Raw genomic sequence first — 22,467 nt, 5'->3', positions numbered from 1 at the left:
GTTTTTCTCTATGAAAATAATTAATAAATCAGCTTTTTTTCTGAATAGAACAGCAAAACCTCAATAGTTACTGAAAATTAATGCCTAAGTGGCTTAATTTCATTTTCTTTAGTATCATATATTCCTTTGTACTGACTTTGAACACCCAGTAATCTGAATAACCTGTTTTATAGCTTATAAAAAGAGATAAAACCTTAAAACTATTTTTTAGTTTGGATATTTGCATGGGGAATGGATGGTATCATAAGACGTAGGAGCAGAATTTGGCTCATCAAGTCTGCTTTGCCACTCAATCGTGGCTAATATGTCTCACAACCCCAGTTTGTTGCCTTTCCTCATCTCACTTGATCCCTTCACCAATGAAGAATCTATCTATCTCTGTATTTAATACACTCGATGATTTGGCCTCCACAGCTCTCTGCAGTAATGAGTTTGATCGATTTAACTGTCCTCTGGCTGAACAAATTCCTTCTCGTCTCAATTCTAAAGGCTTGTCCCTTCATCTCGAAGCTGTGCCTTTGGGTTCTAGTCTTCCTATTAGTGGAAGCACCTTCGCTCAGTGGTTAGCACTGCTGCCTCACAGCACCAAGGTCCCAGGCTTGATTCCAGCCTCGGGCGACTGTCTGTGTGGAGTTTGCACATTTTCCCCATGTCTGCATGGGTTTCCTCTGGGTACTCTGGTTTCCTCCCACAGTCCAAAGATGTGCGGGTTAGGTGAATTGGCACTGCTAGTGTTAAGTGCATTAGTCAGAGGGAAATGAGTCTGGGCGAGTTACTCTTCGAAGGGTCGGTGTGGACTTGTTGGGCCGAAGGGCCTGTTTCCACACTGTGTAGGGAATCTAATAATAAAAAAATCTAATCTAATCTAATCATGGAGATGTACAGCTCGGAAATAGTCATCCGTGCTGACCAGATATCCTAAATTAAACTAATCCTGTTTGCCAGCACTTGGCCCCCATCCTAATCATATACAAATCCAGATGCCTTTTTAAATGTTGCAATTGTATCAGCTTCCACCACTGCCTCTGGCAGCTCATTCCATATGTGCACTTCCCTTTGTGTGACAAAGTTGTCCCATAGGTCTGTTTTAAATCTTTCCCCTATAACCATAAATGTATGCCCTCTAGTTCGGATTCTCCCATCCTATGGAAAAGATCTTGTCCCTTTACCTAACTGTACCCCCTCAATGTTATAAATCTCAATATAAGGTCACCCCTCAGCCTCTGATACTCCAAGACCACTCTATCTAGGTCTCTCAGTATTCTATAACTTTCAGTCCAATTATTCCCCACCCAACCTCTTCCCCGCTCTTTCTTTCCCCCCCCCCCCCCCCCCCCCAGCCCAAAAAAAACTCAATCCTTCCAATCTTCAAGTACAGCCCTCGAGTCCTCAGCCACTCCTTATATGACAAGCCAGGGATCATTCTTTCAAACCTCCTCTGAGCTCTCTCCAATACCAGTGCATCCTTCCTTAGATCAGTTAGCCAGGGGCTGCTCATCATATTCAATATGCAGTCTGACCAGAGCCTTGTAGAGCCTCAGCAGTATATTCCTTTTCTCGTATTCTCACTTTCTTGAAATGAATGCATTTGCCTTCCTAACTGCCAATTGATCCTGCATCTTAATGTTAAGAGAATCCTCAGCTAGGACTCCCAAGTCCCTTAGTGCTTCAGATTTCTGAAGCTTTTCCCTGTTTAGAAAATAATCTCCACCTCTTCTTCCTAATAAACTGCATAACCTAACATTTTGCCAGATTGTATTCCATCGCCACTTCCTTGTTCACACTCTCAGCATATCCAAGCCCAGCTTTCTCAACACTACCTGTCTCTCCACCTACTCTGCTGCTAAGTTTGCAGATGACACAATGCCCTCAGTTCCTTCGTCCATCACGTAATTGTGGACTTAACACAGACCCTCGTGGAAATCAAACTCAACAGCAGTCATCCTGAAAAAGTTTCCTTTATCCTTACTGTCTGCCTTCTGCCCATCAGCCAATCTTCTGTCCATGATAGTATTTTGTCCCTAACACCATGAGCTCAAATCTTGTTTAGCTGTCTTCTGTATAGTACCTTGTTAAAGGTATTCAGTAAATCAGGTCAGTATTAGTGTCACCTTTTTTATTTTTGAAGTTGACTGCTTTCACTGGAAATCTGATCCAATTAATGAAAACCCAATGTCTTGTAGCTCTAGTAAGAGATCAGAACCAAGAACACCTACTACTCCAAAGATGACCACATTCCCTCCAGTTCCTGTTACAAGTGATACTGTTCGCAATAAGTGCAGAGAAATGTTGTCGGCTGCCCTCCAAACAGACAGTGAGTAATATGCATTAATTTATTATTCTGTTACTTGAAGCTGCCAAATCTCCTTCATTCCTAAAGCTGCCTGTAAAGGGCCGAGTTTTCTCTTTTTGCTTTGTGATTACTTTTGTCCTTAAGTATTCCTGTTGCTGAGATAGCTCTTCATGATCTATGAAGAAGAGGAATGCCACATGATGAAAACCTCTCCACTTTATATCTTCTAATCATCATCTTGTCATCAAAAGCTCTTTTTGCCTTTCTTTATCAATTCTGCTAAGAGCGCTCTTTGTCTAAACATTTTCTAGCCTCAGTTATGAATGGACCTCCCTGTTTTCCAGCTATTTTTGAAACAGAGATTGTTGTTCTCTGATCGAAACCATGATGATAATACCGTGAAAACTACTTTCGTCTCTAGCTGTTTCCTTTCTCCAGAATTCAGACTAAATGTTAGTAGCACATCTGTCAAAGTCATATTGTCATGAGTTGCATATAATCAGTATGGTACTTAGGGACAGCTACATTTGGAGACAGTACCTTGGCTTAACTACTCATTCAAAAACTGTCAGGTGGACGTTAAAACTGTATACAATTCAAAGAGAGGCAGGGGAGTCCAATATGCTGCCTATAAATGTAAGCCACTTTCTTAAAGTAAAATAAAATTGCTTACTTATTTCTGTTACTTAGTTTTGTTAAGTACAAATTGGTGACTGTTTATCTGCACAGTTAATGTGTAGTTAATGGTTGTAGTTAATGTGTAATTTATGAATTACATTTGTGACATCTCAACATTCCTTCCACAAACTGGCTAAAATTGGATATCCTACTCTTATTTTTTTTTCTGATCATATGACTTGATGTGTGCATGTTCACAGTTGCATTTCCTGAAGTAATAAGTGACTGACTAGATTTTAGTAATTCAATTTGAAGCTATTTTGGATATTTGAGAATGTATAAATGTAAGTTTTTTTTTCAGCCCCTAAGTTTCTCATAGTGCTTGCTAGTTCTACAGTTGTTTTTTGCCACTAAATCAATGATATTATCCTGCTACATTAGCTGTTTCCCTTCCATCCCAATAAAAATGGAGATGGGAAATGCAGAATTAAGGTATGGAGAAAGAAATGCAAATGGGATATGAGGAAGACTTAAACGGGATGACCCTGAAGACTCTATCTTGACATTTTTCACACTTGCAAGCAATGGTTGGAAAAGGAAACAGCTTATGTGCTTGAGGGAAATAGATCTATAGAGTTATGGCAATCCAGCAAGAGAATGAAACTGAACAGATTTCACTACAGTGAGCCAGCATTCATGCATTGGACCAAATATTCTCCTTTTGTGTTGCAGTGAGGCTATAACTTGTGTATGACTTGATGCAGAAGACTTATAATTTTTATTACCCCATTTTCACTCAGTTTTCTCAACTTCCAAACATTCGAATGTCTTTAGCAGCTATAAATTATTTGGAGTAGTAAGGGAGTGTTGATGCACTGCTCTGAAACCTCCAGTAATCTTTTTTTTCTGGTTCATGGCTGTGAAAGTTGATTGCTATTCTCCCTACTAATGTTGCTGTCTTTTTAGGAGAGCACAAAACATTCATCTAATCATAGAGTTATAAGGATGTACAGCACGGAAGCAGACCCTTTGGTCCAACTCGTCCATGCTAACCAGATATCCTAAATTAATCTATTCACTTTTTTTTTTAATTAGTTAGTGTGGAAACAGGCCCTTCAGCCCAACAAGTCCACACTGACCCGCTGAAGTGCAACCCACCCAGACCCATTCCCCTACATTTACCCCTTCACCTAACTGTACGGGCAATTTAGCATGGCCAATTCACCTAACTGCACATTTTTGGACTGTGGGAGGAACCGGAGTACCTGGAGGAAACCCACGCAGACACTGGGAGAATGTGCAAACTCCACACACAGTCGCCTGAGTCGGGAATTGAACCTGGGTCTCTGGCATTGTGAGGCAGCAGTGCTAACCACAGTGCTGCCTATTTGTCAGCATTTGGCCCATATCCCCCTAAACCCTTCCTATTCATGTACCCATTCAGATGCCTTTTAAATGTTGTAATTGTACCAGCCTCCACCATTCCCTGTGGCAGCTCATTCCATAAACACCCCACCCTTTGCATGAAAAAGTTGCTCCTTGGGTCCCTTTTTTAAATCTTTCTCCTCTCCCTCTAAACCTATCGCCACAAGTTCTGGACTCTACCACCCACCCACCACCACCACCACCACCACAGGGCAAAAGGCCTATTTACCCGATTCATGCCCCTCATTTGTTTTATACACCTCTATAAGGTCACCCCTTCGTCTCCGACACTCCAGGGAGCACAGCCTATGAAGGAAATCACTTCTGTTTTTGTCTGAAGGCATTGGACTGGAATTTATCCTTTTTTTTTTGCTTTCATGTATTTCCACTCTCTGGTTTTCTAATCTCCAAATGTTGTAGAAATTTTCTTTATTAAATAAATGTAATTATTTACCAAAAATAATTACAGATATTAGTGATTATGTGAATGATGAAATGTCACAAAGAAGCATGCCCAATTGGTCATTTCCAATGTTTGAAATTTCTCTCACCTGTCTTATCAAAGCATCTCCAACTACTCCTTTCTGTGTTTATTTTTGTACTTTGCATACAAGGAGCTTTGATAAATGCACATTATTCAGCTTAATTGTATGATTCTAAAGTATACTTACTGACGGAATTGGTTGATATGCTGAGAGGTTGCATACTGGAATTTCAAACCTCCTCCGGTTAAGTGAGGCTAGGCTATAATAGGATTGGGGTCACTGATGGCAATATGGATCCTAATTTTAAAGCTGTACTTTTTGTCCTTATCTGTTACAAATTCTTGAGTTCACATTTATAATCTTGTGTTATCACCACCATCTCACCAGGCCTTAGGGCTGTGTGCTTGTTAGAGAGAGATGATGGATGGTGATTTTTACCAGAAGGCCATCATATCTCTATCAAGGGGAGAGGTTTAAAAGGACAGTTCTATGTAATAACGTCAGTCAGTGATGGGTTTTTGAAACCCATGCTGTTGGTATCACACTGCTTCACAAACCAAACCTCCTGCCTCCACATGCCCCCCCCCCCCCCCCCCCACCAAGCCAACTAGGCTAAACAAATCCCTATTTATAATGTAAACTGTGTGTAACCATGCATTTGCATCACCTAACAGTGGTGTCATTGCAGCTGTCCATTGCCAGGAGAATATAATTAAAGCCTGACAGGTTTGTGCAGACAAACTCCATGACATGTTAGGCATTGGAATTTATAATGGCTGGGTTTGATATGATGTGCTTGTAGATGCAGGGCTTTGTTTGTATAATTTTTATTTGCTTAGTGTTGAACACATCATCTTAATTGAAGCATGACTACTGGGTGGATGACAATTGTATCTGATATTCTGGGAGAAAGTGAGGACTGCAGATGCTGGATATCAGAGCTTAAAAATGTGTTGCTGGACAAGCATCAAAGGAACAGGAGAATCGATGTTTTGGGCATAAGCCCTTCTTCAGGAATGAGGAGGGTGTGCCAAGCAGGCTAAGATAAAAGGTAGGGAGGAGAGACTTGGGGGAGGTGCGTTGGGAATACGATAATTGGAAGGAGGTTAAGGTGAGGGTGATAGACCAGAGAGGGGGTGGGGGCGGAGAGGTCGGGATGAAGATTGCAGGTCAAGAAGGCAGTGCTGAGTCTGGGGGTTGGGACTGAGAAATGGTGGGGGGAGGGGAAATGAGAAAGCTGGAGAAATCTGCATTCATCCCTTGTGGTTGGAGGGTTCCTAGGCGGAATATGAGGTGCTCTTCCTCCAGGCGTCGTGTTGCCATGGTCGGGCGATGGAGGAGGCCAAGGGCCTGCATGTCCTTGGCGGAGTGGGAGGGGAGTTAAAGTGTTCAGCTATGGGGCGGTTGGGTTGGTTGGTGTGGGTGTCCCAGAGGTGTTCTCTGAAACGTTCCGCAAGTAGGCAGCCTGCCTCCCCAATGTATAGGAGGCCACATCGAGTGCAGCGGATGCAGTAAATGATGTGTGTGGAGGTGCAAGTGAATTTGTGACGGATGTGGAATGATCCCTTGGGACCTTGGAGGGAAGTGAGGGGGGAGGTGTGGGCACAAGTTTTGCATTTCTTGTGGTTGCAGGGGAAGGTGCCGGGAGTGGAGGTTGGGTTGGTGGAGGGTGTGGATCTGATGAGGGAGTCACGGAGGGCGTGGTCTCATTTCACCTCAGTCCCAACCCTCAGACTCAGCACCGCCTTCTTGACCTGCAATCTTCTTCCCGACCTCTCCGGCCTATCACCCTCACCTTAACCTCCTTCCATCTATCGTATTCCCAACGCCCCTCCCCCAAGTCCCTCCTCTATCTTTTATCTTATTTGATTCTGGCATAGTTTAGCCTCCATTTTAAAGATGTGATTTCTCCCATGGAGACAAACAAGTCAAAAGAACTAAAATGATCAAATAACCCAAACAACAAAACCACTGGACAGGATTTTACTTTTGCCTTTGCAATCACCTTTTACTAGCTGAGCTGCAGCACATCTCCACTAGATTTTGTTTTGTGCTCCATTCTTGGATCAAGAGATTGTGGATTCCTCCTCCCAGTTGGTTGCTGGACCAATGAGGGAAACAGTAAGTGCCTAAAATGGAGGAGAAGTAGCCCTGTCACAGGATTCAAATGAGAGATTTTGAGGTGCAGCTCCCCCAAATGACATTCCATGAATTTGTATAATAAAATGAATCCCAGTCAATGCCTAAAATGTTTAGAATCTTAGGTTTTGTACAGGAAACTTTATGGTTGAGAAAATGCTCACATTCTTAGGATATTGTTATGGACGAGACCCACTCACTATATTTTAAGATAGCCTAGACCTTAACTTATTTCTTATTTTAAAGTTATCTGTGAAGTGCTGTGGACCAGATGTTACTGGTCAAGCTGCTCAACATCAAGCAAAACACAACTTATTTATACCCTTTCTCTAAAATACAAACAAAATAAAGAGGAACTTCTGGTAAACTTCACCTAATATGTACAGTAACTATCACGAATTAACTGTTCCAGTATAGTATCATTCCATAAATACATCCCTTGGCAAAAAGAGATTCTCTGGTATAGTTCTCCAATCTAGGAGGAAATAACATCAAAAGAAACTTCAGAGAGAATAGCAACTAGGAGATATTCACTGAAGCATCCAACTCTTTTGAGACCCAAATGGCTTCTGCTTAAAACTAAACCTAAAAACTAGAAAGCCTGGTCTGAGAGAGCAAGCTGCTTTGATTGTTTCGACTTAAAATCCAACACCAAGGTTTCATAAATTGTTTACCCTCTTAGAGACAGCTCATTATCTCTGCCTTACAACCAGGACAAATAACCTCTTAAAGTGACAGTATTGTCACCAGTGTGCATTACCGAAACAGGGCTTTTGGTCCAATCACTCCTTGTTGGTTTTATCATCCACTTCTTCAGTGTTTCCTCTCAGCTATACAGCTGCCCCTGAGAGCATGCCAACTCATTCACTTGCAGTTTCTCAGCAGAGCAGCTGGAGGCAACGTAGCTCCTCCATTTTTTAAAACATAATTTAACCTTTTCCCTCAAATGCTTGGTCCAGCTTCTGCTTGAATGCATGTATAATATTTGTTTCATTCATTTCATTCCCTGTGATTACAGAATTCCACATTTTTATCAATCTTTGAAATAATTCATTTCTTTTGAATTCTGTTTGTTTTCTTTTCGGTAACAGCCTGATGCCCGCCTAGTCACGCACTGTCTCTGTCAGTCTGCCTTTATCTTTCTCCTTGTCTCTTCCACGCCCACTCCCCATCAGTTGACTTTTTCTTTCCCCCCACTCTCCCACTTCCTGCCTGTTTCCCCCCCCCCCCACCCCACCCCCCCCCCACCCCCACCCTTCCCTGACTTCCATAATGTTAAAGAGCCTGTTTTTCAAGACTAAAGAATCACAAGCTGTCAACCATCGTCTGATGTGTAAGCCTATGTATTTCTGGTATTAGCTTTTTATATCATATCTTCAACATCTTCAGTTCTTCTGTATCATTTTTTTGCAATGTGGCCATTAGAACTGCAGGCAGTGTGGTTTAACATAACTTCCCTACTTTTTATTCCTAGACTGATTAGAATTCAGAGTACTTTGCTTTTTTTGAAAAAAAACCTTGATAACCTGTGGCACAACTTTTAGCAATTCAGTGTGTTTGTATTCTCAGGTCCCTTTTGATTCTACACCTCACCTAGATTTGGTCCTTTCATGGAATTAGTGACCTCCCTGTTCATCCCACCAAAAAGTGGTATGTCACATTTATGTGTTGAATTTTTATTCACTTGTTCTGAAAGTTTATTTATATCCTCTTCATTTGTGTATTACAGCCCTCCGCAGTGTTGACTCTCCCTCCGCAGTGTTGACTCTCCCTCCGCAGTGTTGACTCTCCCTCCGCAGTGTTGACTCTCCCTCCGCAGTGTTGACTCTCCCTCCGCAGTGTTGACTCTCCCTCCGCAGTGTTGACTCTCCCTCCGCAGTGTTGACTCTCCCTCCGCAGTGTTGACTCTCCCTCCGCAGTGTTGACTCTCCCTCCGCAGTGTTGACTCTCCCTCCGCAGTGTTGACTCTCCCTCCGCAGTGTTGACTCTCCCTCCGCAGTGTTGACTCTCCCTCCGCAGTGTTGACTCTCCCTCCGCAGTGTTGACTCTCCCTGTTTTTGAATACATAATTCCAATTTTTAATGTAAATTGTGAAGATAATGGTCCCAGAAAAGGTCCTTGTTGAACACCATTTTCCAATTTTGCTGATCTAAACAAATAGTTACACTTTTTTGTTACACTCTCTTGCCTTGTGTCTTGAAGGCAACTAGCAATCCATAATGCCACTTCTTCCCTGGTTTCACATTCTGTAATCTTAATCATTTTAGTCTATTATGGGGGACCTTATCAAAACCTGTTGAAGTAAAAGGGTTCCCCACTTTACAAACATTTGTACTTAGGAATACGAGCCCATACAGGGGTGCTGTTTCCTCGAACAGTTATTTTAGATTGTCCTACATCGCATTCTGGCTTACAAAGAAACTCCAGAATGGAAACCGTTTGCAATCTGGGGAATAGCTATATTAAAACAAATCCCACCAACTGTATTACTATTGTAAACTGTGCCTGTTGCCACCTCAGAAACAAACAAGTAAATCAATCCCTTTTGCAGATCATGCTGACTATTCAGTCTTGTATTTCTACATATTCTTCTATTCTCTCCTTTTTAGTGAGATTCCATTATGCTTCTGAGTATCAATGATGAGCTGACTTGTCTATAATTCCCTGGACATATTCTGCCTATCTTTTCTTTATTCCAGCTGTCTGCCAGACCTCTACCTCTACACCATCTCCTTACATATTAGGGAAAAGCACAGTAATAGCACAGCTATTACTATTAGAATCTTCCAAAACATGTGGATGTAATCCATCCCAGCAAGTTGCTGTCTTTAGGATTTTAGTTTGTTCAATATATTTGCATTTTAAAACTTGAAACACACTAATCTCATCAGTCATCTCCTCTTTCAATATTGCCTACCTGTTCTATCTCCCTGGTAAATACTGAAGTGAAATAATTATTTACAGTCTGCTCTCTTTCTATTATTCATGATGTTATCATGTCCATCCCTTGATGGTCCTAATCCCATCGTAATTGATATACCTGTAAAATATTTTACTATTTTGTTTAATGATCCTTGTTAACTTAGTTGCACAGTTCTTTTTTATCTTACTAATTAATTTTCTTGGTTTCTCTCCAAATTTCTTTGCGTTCTCTTTATCATGCATTCGTCTGCCTGTCTATTGATATGCCTTTTCCTAACCCTGCTTGTTCCCATCTTGATTCATCAATTTGACTCCAACAGGTGTTTAGTTTGTTCTTTCTTTTAGTACTGTGATCGCTTGCAAAATGTCGTCCACTACTTTATTTTCTGTTTGTCAAGTTTATTTTCTCAAGTTCTATCTTCTGTCCTTCAAAATCACTTATTTTCCAAATTATGGTTTTCATTGGAGGTATGACCTTGCAAGTATATTGCCTTAAAACATAGAACATTATTGTCAACACAGCCTACATGTTCTACTTTTAATCTTCTAGCAATAGTTGCTTATTTATTTAGAAAGCATGTTGTTCCATTTGATTTTAACACTGCTACAGTTGTATCTGTTAAAGTATTGTAGCTGGATGTAAGATTTTCCAGTTTTAGTGAATTTGAATGGTACAGCACCAAAGGAAAATACTGACGAGTAATTCAGTTAATCCCACTCCCCTGTAAGTTTGCATTCTTTTGAGTTTGTACTCTAGTCCTTTTCAAAAGTGTCCATTGAATCTGTTTGCACCCCTCTCATCAGGAAAATACATTTGATATACTAGCCAGTTTTGTAGTTTTAAAAAGTCCCCCCCCCCCCCCCCCCCCCAATAGGCATCTCCAGATTGTTTGAAAAATATCTTTAAGAATTTGACTTCTGTTAACTGATCTATCAGCCAGTGGATACAGTTATACTTGATTTATTTCACCTAATACGTCCAAAAAAAACTTCTTGTATTCCTCTCTTCAAACAATCTTAGTTTCTCCAGTGTATCCACATAATTGTAATATTTTCATCCTAGAGCTGTTCTACTGAATCTGTTTTGCGAGATAACTTTTGTGACTGCTGGAGAGCATGATTTGCATTGGAATTTTGTTATGGAAGCAGTACAGTCGACTTCTAATTAATTATGAAATTTGTTTTCATTCTACTTAATTATAAAGCAGGATGTGCTACTGAGTCAACAGTTGAGAAGTTGATGGCGGGGGATAAACTGGATTAGCTAGCGGCATGCAATTAGCACAGGAGCCAGGGGTTTGAACAGTATATGGACAGAGACAAATAGGCCAGAGGGTTGAGGAGTAATGCTGTAGTGGAGTTCCTGACCCCATATGCCTATTGATCAGCAGGTGAGAATGTTAAGAAGCAAAACGTTAAATAATGGGTACTATCTAAGAGAAGTCTGTAGTTGGAGCATGCAGTGGCCAGAGGAGTTGAGTAGGTGTGCAAAAATCTGGTACATTTGTGGGAATGTTGGCCGATGATTGCACACTTTTTAGTACCAATCACAATTTGTCAGGTACTGAAGCAGTCTATGTTCAAATGCAGCAAGATCTGAACAATATCCAGGTTGGGCTGACAAGTGGCAGGTAACAGTTGGCCCACATGCCAGGGAATGGCAATCTCTTATAGGAGACTATCTAACCACTGTCCTTTTATATTAATCAGCATTATCATCATTGAATCCCTCACAGTCATCATTCTGGGGGTTACCATTGACCAGAAATTTAATTGGACTTCCCATATAAATATAGTAGCTACAAGAGCAAATCAAAGGTGAGAAGTATTGTAGCAAGTCGCTCACTTCCTGACTCTCCAAAGCCTGTCTGTCATTTACAAGACACGCAGTATAGTGTGATGGAATACACCCTACTTGCTTGCATGAGTGCAGCTCCAACAACACTAAGCTTGACGTTATCTAGGACAAAACAGCCTGCACCACAGCCTCAAGCATTCACTCTCTCTGCTTCTCAATGGACAGCAAACCAGGAAGCAAAATGTACTAATTAGTCTTCACTTTTTAAAATACTTTATGCAGAAATTGTGTTTGGGACCAGTAGCTAGAAGACATAAACTTGAAGTTTTCTTCATTGGATCCGATCTGGCCTTATCATCTGGAGAATTTTAACATTCCACAGATTTAAAAGTTCTCTTCCTGGGCCAGAGAGCTTGTTTCTAAGAAGTTGTGATTTCTTGCCTAAAGGTTTGCCTACACCTCATTAACAAGGTGCATGTTTTACAATGGTGTTTAAACAGGAGTATTACAGCGTGAAAAGGAAAGTTCCCGGTTCATTGATTTCAAAAGATTGTTGTTTTGTGTTTAACTACACAGAAGCTGACACCAGAAATGGTTGCCAGTTTCAGTAATAATGATAGTGCAGAATCAATGGGCCAAATGGTCTCTACTTGTAATGTGGCGATTCTGTGACTAACAGTCCCCTTTAGCAACAATTCATTCTCCCAGACAGGCCTTCGCCTGTTCCTCTGTCTCAGCTCCACCTCCTCCTATCATTTATTTTTTCCCCTTACCCAAACCCCCTTCCCTAGTGTATATATACCAATCTTATTCTAGCTACAACTGGTTCTTAAACAAGGTTACTGGACTCAAAACGTTTAACTCTACTTTCTCTCTGCAGATGCTACCAGATTTGAGCATTTCCAGCAAATTTTGATTTTCTTTTTAAATGTCCACGTCTATGACAAAAGTCTCAGCTGGTCAAACAGATGAATTATATCCTCCTGTTTAAATGCAAGATTTCTTTTTTTGACCTTTACATTTGCTCCTATGCTTCAAACTTACAAAAGTTTTTTGTTCAGAAGCAGATTTTACAGTGCCTCTGATTTATAGGCAGGTCATACTTTTGCCCAGGAAAATTCTTACAATCTGCTTTAAGAACTTCATCCTGTTGATGATCAAAAAAAATTCAATCTCTGTCTGTCTCAAATGTTGGAGACTGAAAGCCTGCTTAGCTGCTTTTCTTTCTTCATTCACAGATGAGGGCATCGCTGACTAAGCCAGCATTTATTACCCACCTTAATTGCCCAGAGGGCAGTTAAGAGTTAACCATGTGGTTCACTAATACTATTTAGCAAAGGAAATTGCCATCCTTCCGTGGTCAGGCCTATTTGATGGACTTCTTCTGTGGTCATGATTTTATCTTGTACATAGTTATATAGATTAGCTAATATTCTATAAAAATTCAGACATTGAAATTTTGGTTACTGAATGATTCTTAGTACAATATATGTTTGATTTGTAATGATACATTTGCATACCTCTTAGTTTAGAGATGGACAACTTGGTTCAGTTGAATCTTTTTAATCAGTATAAACAGTGTGGGGGCATTCTTAAATAAGTCAAGGCAGCAAAGAGAGGATATGAGATACCACTGGCAGATAAAGTAAGGATAATCCAAAAAGGTTTTACAAACATGTTAAGAGCAAGAGGATGGGGCCTCTTAAAGATGAAGGAGGTTTTCATTGTGTTGAACCCTAGGAGTTGGGAGAGATGCTAAATGAATAGTTCATATCCGTTTTTACTGTGGAGAAAGAAATGGAGCCTAGAGAAAGCAGACGAATAAACTTTGATGTTGTAAAAAAAAATCACTTTCCAGAAGAGAAAGTTCAGGAGGTCTTAAAGAAAATAAAGGTGGATAATTCTCTGGGTCCTGATCCATTGTATCCCAGAAGATTGTGGGAAGTAAGGGAAGAAATTGTGGAACCCCTGGCAGAAGTATTTGCATCATCTATAACTGAGTGAGGGTCTGATGACTGGAGGGTGGCTGATGATGTATCTTTGTTCCGGAAAGATTGTAAGGAGAAACTGGAAAACTGCGGACCTGTGAGTCTGACTTCCGTTGTAGGTAAGTTGTTGGAGATGATTATTAAAAAAAATAGGATTTGTGGACATTTAGAGGGGCAGAAATTGATTAGGCATAGTCAGCATGGTTTTGAGCAAGGAAACTCATATATCAAATTTAATTGAGTTTTTTTTTAGGAAGTTACCGAAAAGGTGGTTGACAGTGCAGTAAACATTGTTTATTTAAATTTTAGTGAGACTTTTAACAGGGTTCCGCATGATAAACTGATTAGTAAAGTTAGATCACGTGGGATTCACGATGAGCCTGCCAATTGGATACATAATTGGCTTAACGGCAGGAGACACAGTGATGGTGGAGGGTTGCTTTTCGTAATGGAGGCCTGTCGTCAGTGGTGTTCCACAAGGATCGGTTCTGGGTCCTTTTTTTTGTTTGTCATTTTTATATAAATGATTTGGATGAGAATATAAAAAGCAGGGTTAATGCATTTGCAGGTGACCCCAAAATACGTAGCATAGTAGACAGTGAGGAATGTTTTCTAAAGATTAACCTATTTGACCAAGATCCCTTAGTAATGAGTTGAAAAATGGCAGATGGAGTTCAATCTGAATAAATGCAATGTATTAAATTTCAGTACAACAAACGAGGGTAGGGCTTATAAAGTTTAATGGTAGGGCCATGGGTAGTGTTGTATAGCAGAGGAATCTAGGGGTATGGGTATATAATTCCTTGAAGTTTGCCTAGCACATAGACAAGGTAGTTAAAAAAGGCATTTGGCAGGCATGCCTTTATTGCTCAGTCCTTTTGAGTGTAGGAGTTAGCAAGTCATGTTGAGGTTGTACAGGATGTTGGTGACGTCTCTTCTGGAATTTGTGTCCAGTTCTTGTCGCCCAGTTATAGGAAGGTTATTATCAAGCCCCAGAGATTTATCAGGATGATGCCACGTATGGAAGGTCTGAGTTGTAAAGAAAGGCTGGGACTTCTTTCACTGGAGTGTAGGAGGTTGAGAGGCAACCGATAAAAGTTTGAAATAATGAGGTATAGATACAGATAATGGTAATTTTTTTTCCCTAGCTTAGGGATTTCTAGAATAGGGAGCACTTTTTAATGTGAGAGGAGAGGTTTTTGTTAGAATACATGAAAGGCAAATTTTTTTAAGCAGAGGGTGGTTCACATGTGGAATGAACTTGCTAAGAAAGTGGTGGATACGGGTACAATTACAACATTTAAAAGGCATTTGGATAGATAAGTGAATAGGAAATGTTTGGAGAGATGTGGGACTAGTTTAGTTTGGGATTATGTTTGGCAAAGACTGGTTGGACCAGAGGGTCTGCTTCCGTGCTATTTGACTCTGTGTTACCTTTACCTTTAAATCAATTCTCTTGTTCTTATTTTATGTTCCTAAATGGTGTAATTTAGCATTTAAAACATAATGTTCTGCATAATCGAAGGCTTTGAAATCAAATTTGCTCTTTTCCTTACATTGTGTTGCGATCTTTGTTCTGAATGAAACATTTGTTATTTTGGAGCACTTTGCAGGGGTGCAATTCAGAGTCTTCAACCTCAAAACAGCAATTTTATCATTTGAATTTGCAAGAGAACAAAATGTATGCAGCAACTCTCTAGACTACTAAGCAACTCTCTAGACTACTAATAAAATTATTTATAAATCTGGATGTAGGTTTGTTTGCTGAGCTGCAAGGTTTGGTTTCAGATGTTTTGTCACCATACTAGGTAACATCAGTGAGCCTCCGGATGAAGCACTGGTGGTCTGACCCGCTTCTTGTTTGTTTCCTTGGGGTGGTGGTGACATTTCCTGTCATTTTTCTCAGGTGGTGGTAAATGAGATCCAAGTGGTGGGCAGCACGGTGGCACAGTGGTTAGCGCTGCTGCCTCACAGCGCCAGAGACCCGGGTTCAATTCCCGCCTCAGGCGACTCTCTGTGTGGAGTTTGCACATTCTCCCCGTGTCTGCGTGGGTTTCCTCCGGGTGCTCCGGTTTCCTCCCACAATCCAAAAATGTGCAGGTTAGGTGAATTGGCCATGCTAAATTGCCCGTAGTGTTAGGTGAAGGGGTAAATGTAAGAGTATGGGTTTGGGTGGTATACGCTTCAGCGGGTCGGTGTGGACTTGTTGGGCCGAAGGGCCTGTTTCCACACTGTAAGTAATCTAATCTAAAAAAGTAATCTAATCTAATCTAATCAAGTCAATGTGTTAGTTGATAGAGTTCCGGTTGGAATGCCATGCTTCTAGGAATTCTCACGCATGTCATGATTTGGCTTGTCCTAAGTTGGATATGTTGTCCCAGTTGAAGTGATATGTAGTGTTTGTTACAGTTCTTGCATTTTTGCACTACATTGGACAAACTGGCAGAAAAATAGCCACTAAGATACATGAACATGAACATAAATTAACCACAAAAAGACATAATCTTTGAAGTTCTAAATTGGAGAAAGGCAAATTTTGATGATATTGGGCAAGAACTTTCAAAAGCTGATTGGGGGCAAATGTTCTCAGGTAAAGGGTTGGCTGGAAAATGGGAAGCCTTCGGAAATGAGATAACGAGAATCCAAAGAAAGTAAACTCCTGTTAGAGTGAAAATGGGAAGGCTGGTAGGTATAGGGAATGCTGGATGATGAAAGAAATTGAGGGTTTGGCTAAGAAAAAGAAGGAAGCATATGTCAGGTATAGACAGGATAGACTGAGTGAATCCTTAGAGTATAAAGGCAGTAGGAGTATAGTTAAAAGGGAAATCAGGAGGGTAAAAAGGGTACATTAGATAGCTTTAGCAAATAGAATTAAGGAGAATTCTAAGGGTTATTACAAATAAATTAAGAATAAAAGGGTAACTAGGAAGAGAATAAGGCCCCTCAAAGATCAGCAAGGTGGCCTTTATGTAGAGCTGCAGAAAATGGGAGAGATACTAAATGAGTATTTTGCATCAGTATTAACTGTGGAAAAGAATGTGAAAGATACAGAATGTAGGGAAATAGATGGTGACACCTTAAAAAATGTCCATATAACAGCGGAGGAAGTGCTGGATGTCTTGAAATACATAAAGGTGGATAAATCCCCAGGACCTGATCAGGTGTACCCTAGAACTCTGTGGGAAGCTAGAGAAGTGATTACTGGGCCTCTTGCTGAGATATTTGTATCATCGATAGTCACAGGTGAGGTTCCGGAAGACTGGAGGTTGGCAAACATGGTGCCACTGTTTAAGAAAGGTGGTAAGGACAAGCCAGGGAACTATAGACCAGTGAGCCTGACGTTGGTGGTGGGCCTGATGTTGTTGGAGGGAATCCTGAAGGACAGGATGTACATGTATTTGGAAAGGCACGGACTGATTAGGGATAGTCAACATGACTTTGTACGTGGGAAATAATGTCTCACAAACTTAGTTGAGTTTTTTGAAGAAGTAACAAAGAGGATTGAGGGCCAAGTGGTAGATGTGACCTATATGGACTTCAGGAAGGCGTTCGACAAGGTTCCACATGGGAGACTGGTTAGCAAGATTAGATCTCACGGAATAGAGGGAGAACTAGCCATTTGGATACAGAACTGGCTCAAAGGTAGAAGACAGGGTGGTAGTGGAGGGTTGTTTTTCAGGGTGCTGGGTCGTTTATATAAATGATTTGGATGTGAGCATAAGTGGCATGGTTAGTATGTTTGCAGATGACACCAAAATTGGAGGTGTAGTGGACATTCAAGAAGGTTACCTCAGATTACAACAGGATTTTGACCAGATGGGCCAATGGGCTGAGAAGTAGCAGATGGAGTTTAATTCAGATAAATGAGAGGGACTGCATTTTGGGAAAGCAAATCTTAGCAGGACTTGTACACTTAATGGTAAGGTCCTAGGGCGTGTTGCTGAACAAAGAGACCTTGGAGTGCAGGTTCATATCTCCTTGAAAGTGGAGTCGCAGGTAGATAGGATAGTGAAGTGGGTGTTTGGTATGCTTTCCTTTATTGGTCAGTGTATTAAGTACGGGAGATGGGAGGTCATGTGGCAGCTGTACAGGACATTGGTTAGGCCACTGCTGGAATATTGCGTGCAGTTCTGGTCTCCTTCCTATTAGAAAGATGTTATGAAACTTGGAAAGGTTCAGAAAAGATTTACGAGGATGTTACCAGGGTTGGAGGGTTTGAGCTAGAAGGAGAGGTTGAACAGGCTGGGGCTGTTTTCCCTGGAGCGTCGGAGGCTGAGGAGTGACATTATAGAGGTTTACAAAATTGAGGTGCATGGATAGGATAAATAGACAGTTTTTTCCCTGGGGTCAGGGAGTCGAGAACTAGAGGACATAGGGTGAGAGGGGAAAGATATAATTGAGACCTACGGGGCAACTTTGTCCACAAAGAGTATAGTACGTGTATGGGATGAGCTGCCAGAGGAAGTGGTGGATGTGGGCCAGGTGCTGGCAGGTGGGACAGGATTGGGTTGGGCTATCTGATCGGCATGGATGAGTTGGACCGAAGGGTCTGTTTCCATGCTGTACACCTGAGTCTATGACTCTACACTCACTAGTATCCTTAAATACGGATGAGGAAGGGCACCACTTCGACTGGGACAACACATCCATCCTAGGACAAGCCAAACAAATACACGTGAGAATTCCCAGAAGCACGGTATTCCAACTGGAACTCTGTCAACAAACACATTGACTTGGATCCCGTTTACACCCCTTGAGAAAAAGGACAGAAAATAACATCATAGGAAATGATGTAAACAACTCGAGGAAACCTAAACCATAAAGAAAAAGCTGGGCATACCAGCAATGCTTCGTCCGGAGGGTCACTGATGTTATCTAGTATGGTGGCGAAACATCTGAAATTGAACTTTCCAGCTCAGTGAGCAAACCTACACCCAGAACTTCAACCTGACCTACAAATCTTCTCAAAACTCGCATTATTTATAAATACTGAGAGTTAACAGAATGTTAGTCAGAAATAAACAGTGATTTGCAAATCAAAAGTGCAATGTATTTTAGCCAAAAGATCTGAAAATGAAATCTAATGTTGAATAATCTAATGCAAATACTGAATTTCACATTGCAGGAACTAATGGGATTTATATAATTTGTTTAATGGATGTTTGTGAAGCATGCTTTTTTTTGTGCAAGGCCTCGAATTCATTTTATTGGCTGCAGAAGGCACTCCTTTCCACTTTATCGTAGAATGACTGCAAATTGGACTGATCCAAATATTCGGAATGAATCTTGTCATTAGCCAATATGGTTTGCAATAACAGCTCAAAGAGCCGTACTTCAGAAGCACAGTTGTATTATTTTAGTCAAATGTTCTAGGTTCTAATATTAAGGAGCAGCAATATAATTTTGTTTCATCTCGAGATTTAACTGAAAAGATTTCCTGGCAAATCATGCATTGAAACATATAAAATTCAGATCTGAATGAAAGACCATTTGAAATGATCAACTACTCTTGCTTATCCTCTTTTGATTCTATGCATTTATTGCTGAACAGGACAAATACAGGACATTCAGCTTCTGATTTTAATTGCATCTCAATTGCAGATGATTATGTTGCAATAGGAACTGACTGTGACCATATGGCAGCTCAAATTGAAGAGAATATCCTTTTTTTTCATCTGAATATCCTCTCCAGATGATGTTCATAAGCTGTCCTCTAGAAAATATTTCATTTGCTGAATGTTTAAGTGATGGAGTGTACATTCTGTCTTGTCATTTCTGTAATGACCATCACCAATCAGAACTGCCCATAATTCAACATGAGCTAAAATAAATTGCCCATCTCACTTAATGGGATAGAAGGGTTATTTGGTGTAGGAAGTAGAGTACTGATGTTCATTTTTCTTTTGTAATGACCATTTTTACGCTTTATTGGAAGTACAACATGGCTTTACCATGTATTGCCATTCTTTACCTCGTCTGAGCGTGCTGTATACTGATTGTGAATTCAACATTCCTTCTGCTAACATTGCTAATCTTGAGCATAAGTATACAAAATTCCATGCCTAGCAGAAATAGACTTGCAAATAAACATTGAGAAAGTTTGGTTTGTTTTTGCAGCAATAAATTTACAAGCTCTTGACCAACAAAGATATAGGCATTTGAGTCCCTATAGTATATGTTGATTTGTAGTTCCTCTTCTGCAAATACAAGAATTAAAAATCAAAAACTGGTTTACGCAAAACGTTTTTTTGTGTCAAACCTTTGTGTGGGTGGAGGTGGTAATGTAACACTCAATGAGGAGCTAAAGCCAATTTATGTTGTAAAGCTGCTATTTAGATAGTGATTTCCACCTCTTATTTCCAACCTCTAGAAACATTAGCTTTTCTTAGCGGAACTATCAAAATAAATTATAAAAGGATAGCCACCGATGAGCCAAAGCAGAAAGGATAGTCGCTTTTGGTTATCTCCTAAACCAAAGTTCAAAATAAACTCATTCAGCGGCTTCAGTAATTGATATTCTTTGAAATTTGATGTTTTATGATGGAATTAAGTTAAAATGTAATTATTCTGGATTTTGGCTATGATTCCTTAATTTAATTGATACTTGTATTCCAAGAGATGGGCAATACAGATATGAAATACAAAAACCGAGTGCGAAGCAGGATAGCTAACCTAAAAGATACCAAAAACCCCAATTTAAGGAAGAATGTTCTCTGTGGAAATATTACACCAGAACAAATTGCAAGAATGACTGCTGAGGTAAGGCAGTGTTATTATTGAGATGTTTTATTTCGCATTTAAACAAAATCATGACCTTTTCAATAATGTAAATACATGTATCAGAATCGTCATGCCAAATGGCTACTGTCATTATAATGTTTGTTAAAAGTAGTAAAACAATTTAAGTTGCCACAGAAGATTCTAAAAGCGCAGAATGTATTGAAAACACTTGCTCTAAATACATTATACCATTTCACCAATCTGTCGATACTAAATACATTGAAATTAAGTCCTGTTTGCATTAAAATATCTGCCACTAGATGTTGCTGTCAAACTATTAATGGCATGCAAGAAAGATTTTCTAATGCTTGCATGTTGACATGTATTGCTGCCTTCATGTAACAAATTTATATGTATTAGAATTGGGCCTTTTAAAGATTTGGAGTTGTTTTAATTAAAAATATTTTTTCATTGTGATTCCGGAGCCTTAATTCATTAATGAGCATTACTGAAGCTGAACTCTGCTAAACATTTTTAAAACAACTTCTAATGATTGCATAATTGTACTTGAATACATGGTTCAAAAGTTCTGTGAAGAACAGTTTTGTTGCATAACCAGTGTTTTTGAATGTTATTGCCATCTTTCCAGACATCAAGAATGATCTTTCAGGTGTTTGTAATAACTACTCTGTCCGAAATCTTGAAATCAAAATAGTTTGGTATTTTATTCTAACCAGGGATGCCATTAGCAGCGTGCTGATTTGTAATTTGCTAATTATTAGAATCATAGAATTTTGGGGTACAGCAGGATGCTGTTTGGCCCATTGTGTCTGTACCAGCTCATGAAAGAGCTGTCCACCTCGACCCATTCTCCATTAGCCCTCTAAATTCAAAACTTCCAAATATCGGAGAGAAAATTATGGGCATTAGATTAGATTCCCTATGGTGTGTCAACAGGCCCGACGGCCCAACAAGTCCAAACCGACCCTTCGAAGAGTAACCCACCCAGACTGTTTCCCTCTGACTAATGCAACTAATACTATGGGCAGTTTAGTATGGCCAATTCACCTGCACATCTTTGGACTGTGGGAGGAGAACCCAGAGGAAACCCTTGCAGACGCTGGGACAATGTGCAAACTCCACACAGACAATTGCCCGAGGCTGGATTCTAACCTGGGTTCCCAGTGTTGTGAGGCAGCAGTGCTAACCACTGAGCCACCATGCCGCCTCCATTATAAATTGGTTCAGAATTATTTCACATAGCAGTGTTTGAAGGGGTGTTTTATTTTGCAGGTTTCATCTACATTGACACATGCTAAAATTTGAGGATGTTTGCTGTTTTGAGAATGTATTCTCATTGTACTTTAAAAATGCTTTTATCTGGTTCCTTCACACAGTACAGGGTTAAAGGCAGGATTCTTGTCACTGTGGAGGAACAGAGGGGTCTTGGGGCCTACATCTGCAGATCCCTCAAAGTTGCCACCCAAGTTGATAGGATTATTAAGAAGGCGTATGATGTGTTGGCTTTCATTAGCAGGGGGATTGAGTTTAAGAGCTGTGAGGTTATACTGTAGAGCAGTCATGCCTTGGTTAAACCACATTTGGAATATTGTGTTCAGTTCTGGTCGCTTCATTATAGGAAGAGTCTGGAAAAGAGCTTTAGAATGGTGCAGAGGAGATTTACCAGGATAATGCCTGGACTGGAGATAATATCTTCTGACAAAAGGTTGATGGTGCTAAGGCTTTCTCATTGGAATGAAGAAAGATGAGAAGTGATTTGATAGAGGTGTACAGGATGTTGAGCTGCAAAGAGAGTGTGAACAATCAGAATTTTTCCTAGAGGGGAAATGGCTTTCACAAAGGAGCATAATTTTAAGATGATTGTGGGAAGGTTTAAGTGAGATGTCAGAAGTCTGTTCTTTACAGAGTGTTGGGTTCCTGGAATGCATTGTCAGCAGTGGTAGTAGTAGAGTCGGATACATTAGGGACAATTTAGGCAACTGTTGGATAGGCAAATGGATGATAGCAAAATAAAGAGTGTGGGTTAGTTTGATCTTTAGAGTAGGATAAAAGGTCGGC

The 22,467-nt window shown here is 40.3% G+C and overlaps 1 protein-coding gene across 6 annotated transcripts in view; it reads left to right on the top strand.

Annotated features, from left to right (window-relative positions):
- The window catches only part of LOC140463075 (transcription elongation factor A protein 1-like), a 136,599-nt gene that overhangs the window by 94,850 nt on the left and 19,282 nt on the right, over nt 1–22,467 (top strand). For 5 of the 6 annotated variants that reach the window (XM_072556759.1, XM_072556754.1, XM_072556756.1 and 2 more), the window contains 3 exons: nt 2,184–2,314; nt 19,270–19,347; nt 20,273–20,427. In XM_072556759.1, the coding sequence (XP_072412860.1) occupies nt 2,184–2,314; nt 19,270–19,347; nt 20,273–20,427 (364 nt within the window). The remainder of the gene's footprint in view (nt 1–2,183; nt 2,315–19,269; nt 19,348–20,272; nt 20,428–22,467) is intronic. The other variant, XM_072556755.1, reaches the window with a different exon arrangement.

Source organism: Chiloscyllium punctatum, chromosome 37, assembly GCF_047496795.1.
Source record: "Chiloscyllium punctatum isolate Juve2018m chromosome 37, sChiPun1.3, whole genome shotgun sequence".
Taxonomy (NCBI): domain Eukaryota; kingdom Metazoa; phylum Chordata; class Chondrichthyes; order Orectolobiformes; family Hemiscylliidae; genus Chiloscyllium; species Chiloscyllium punctatum.
Note: the sequence above shows the minus strand (reverse complement) of the source record. Positions and strands in the feature narration are given on the sequence as shown.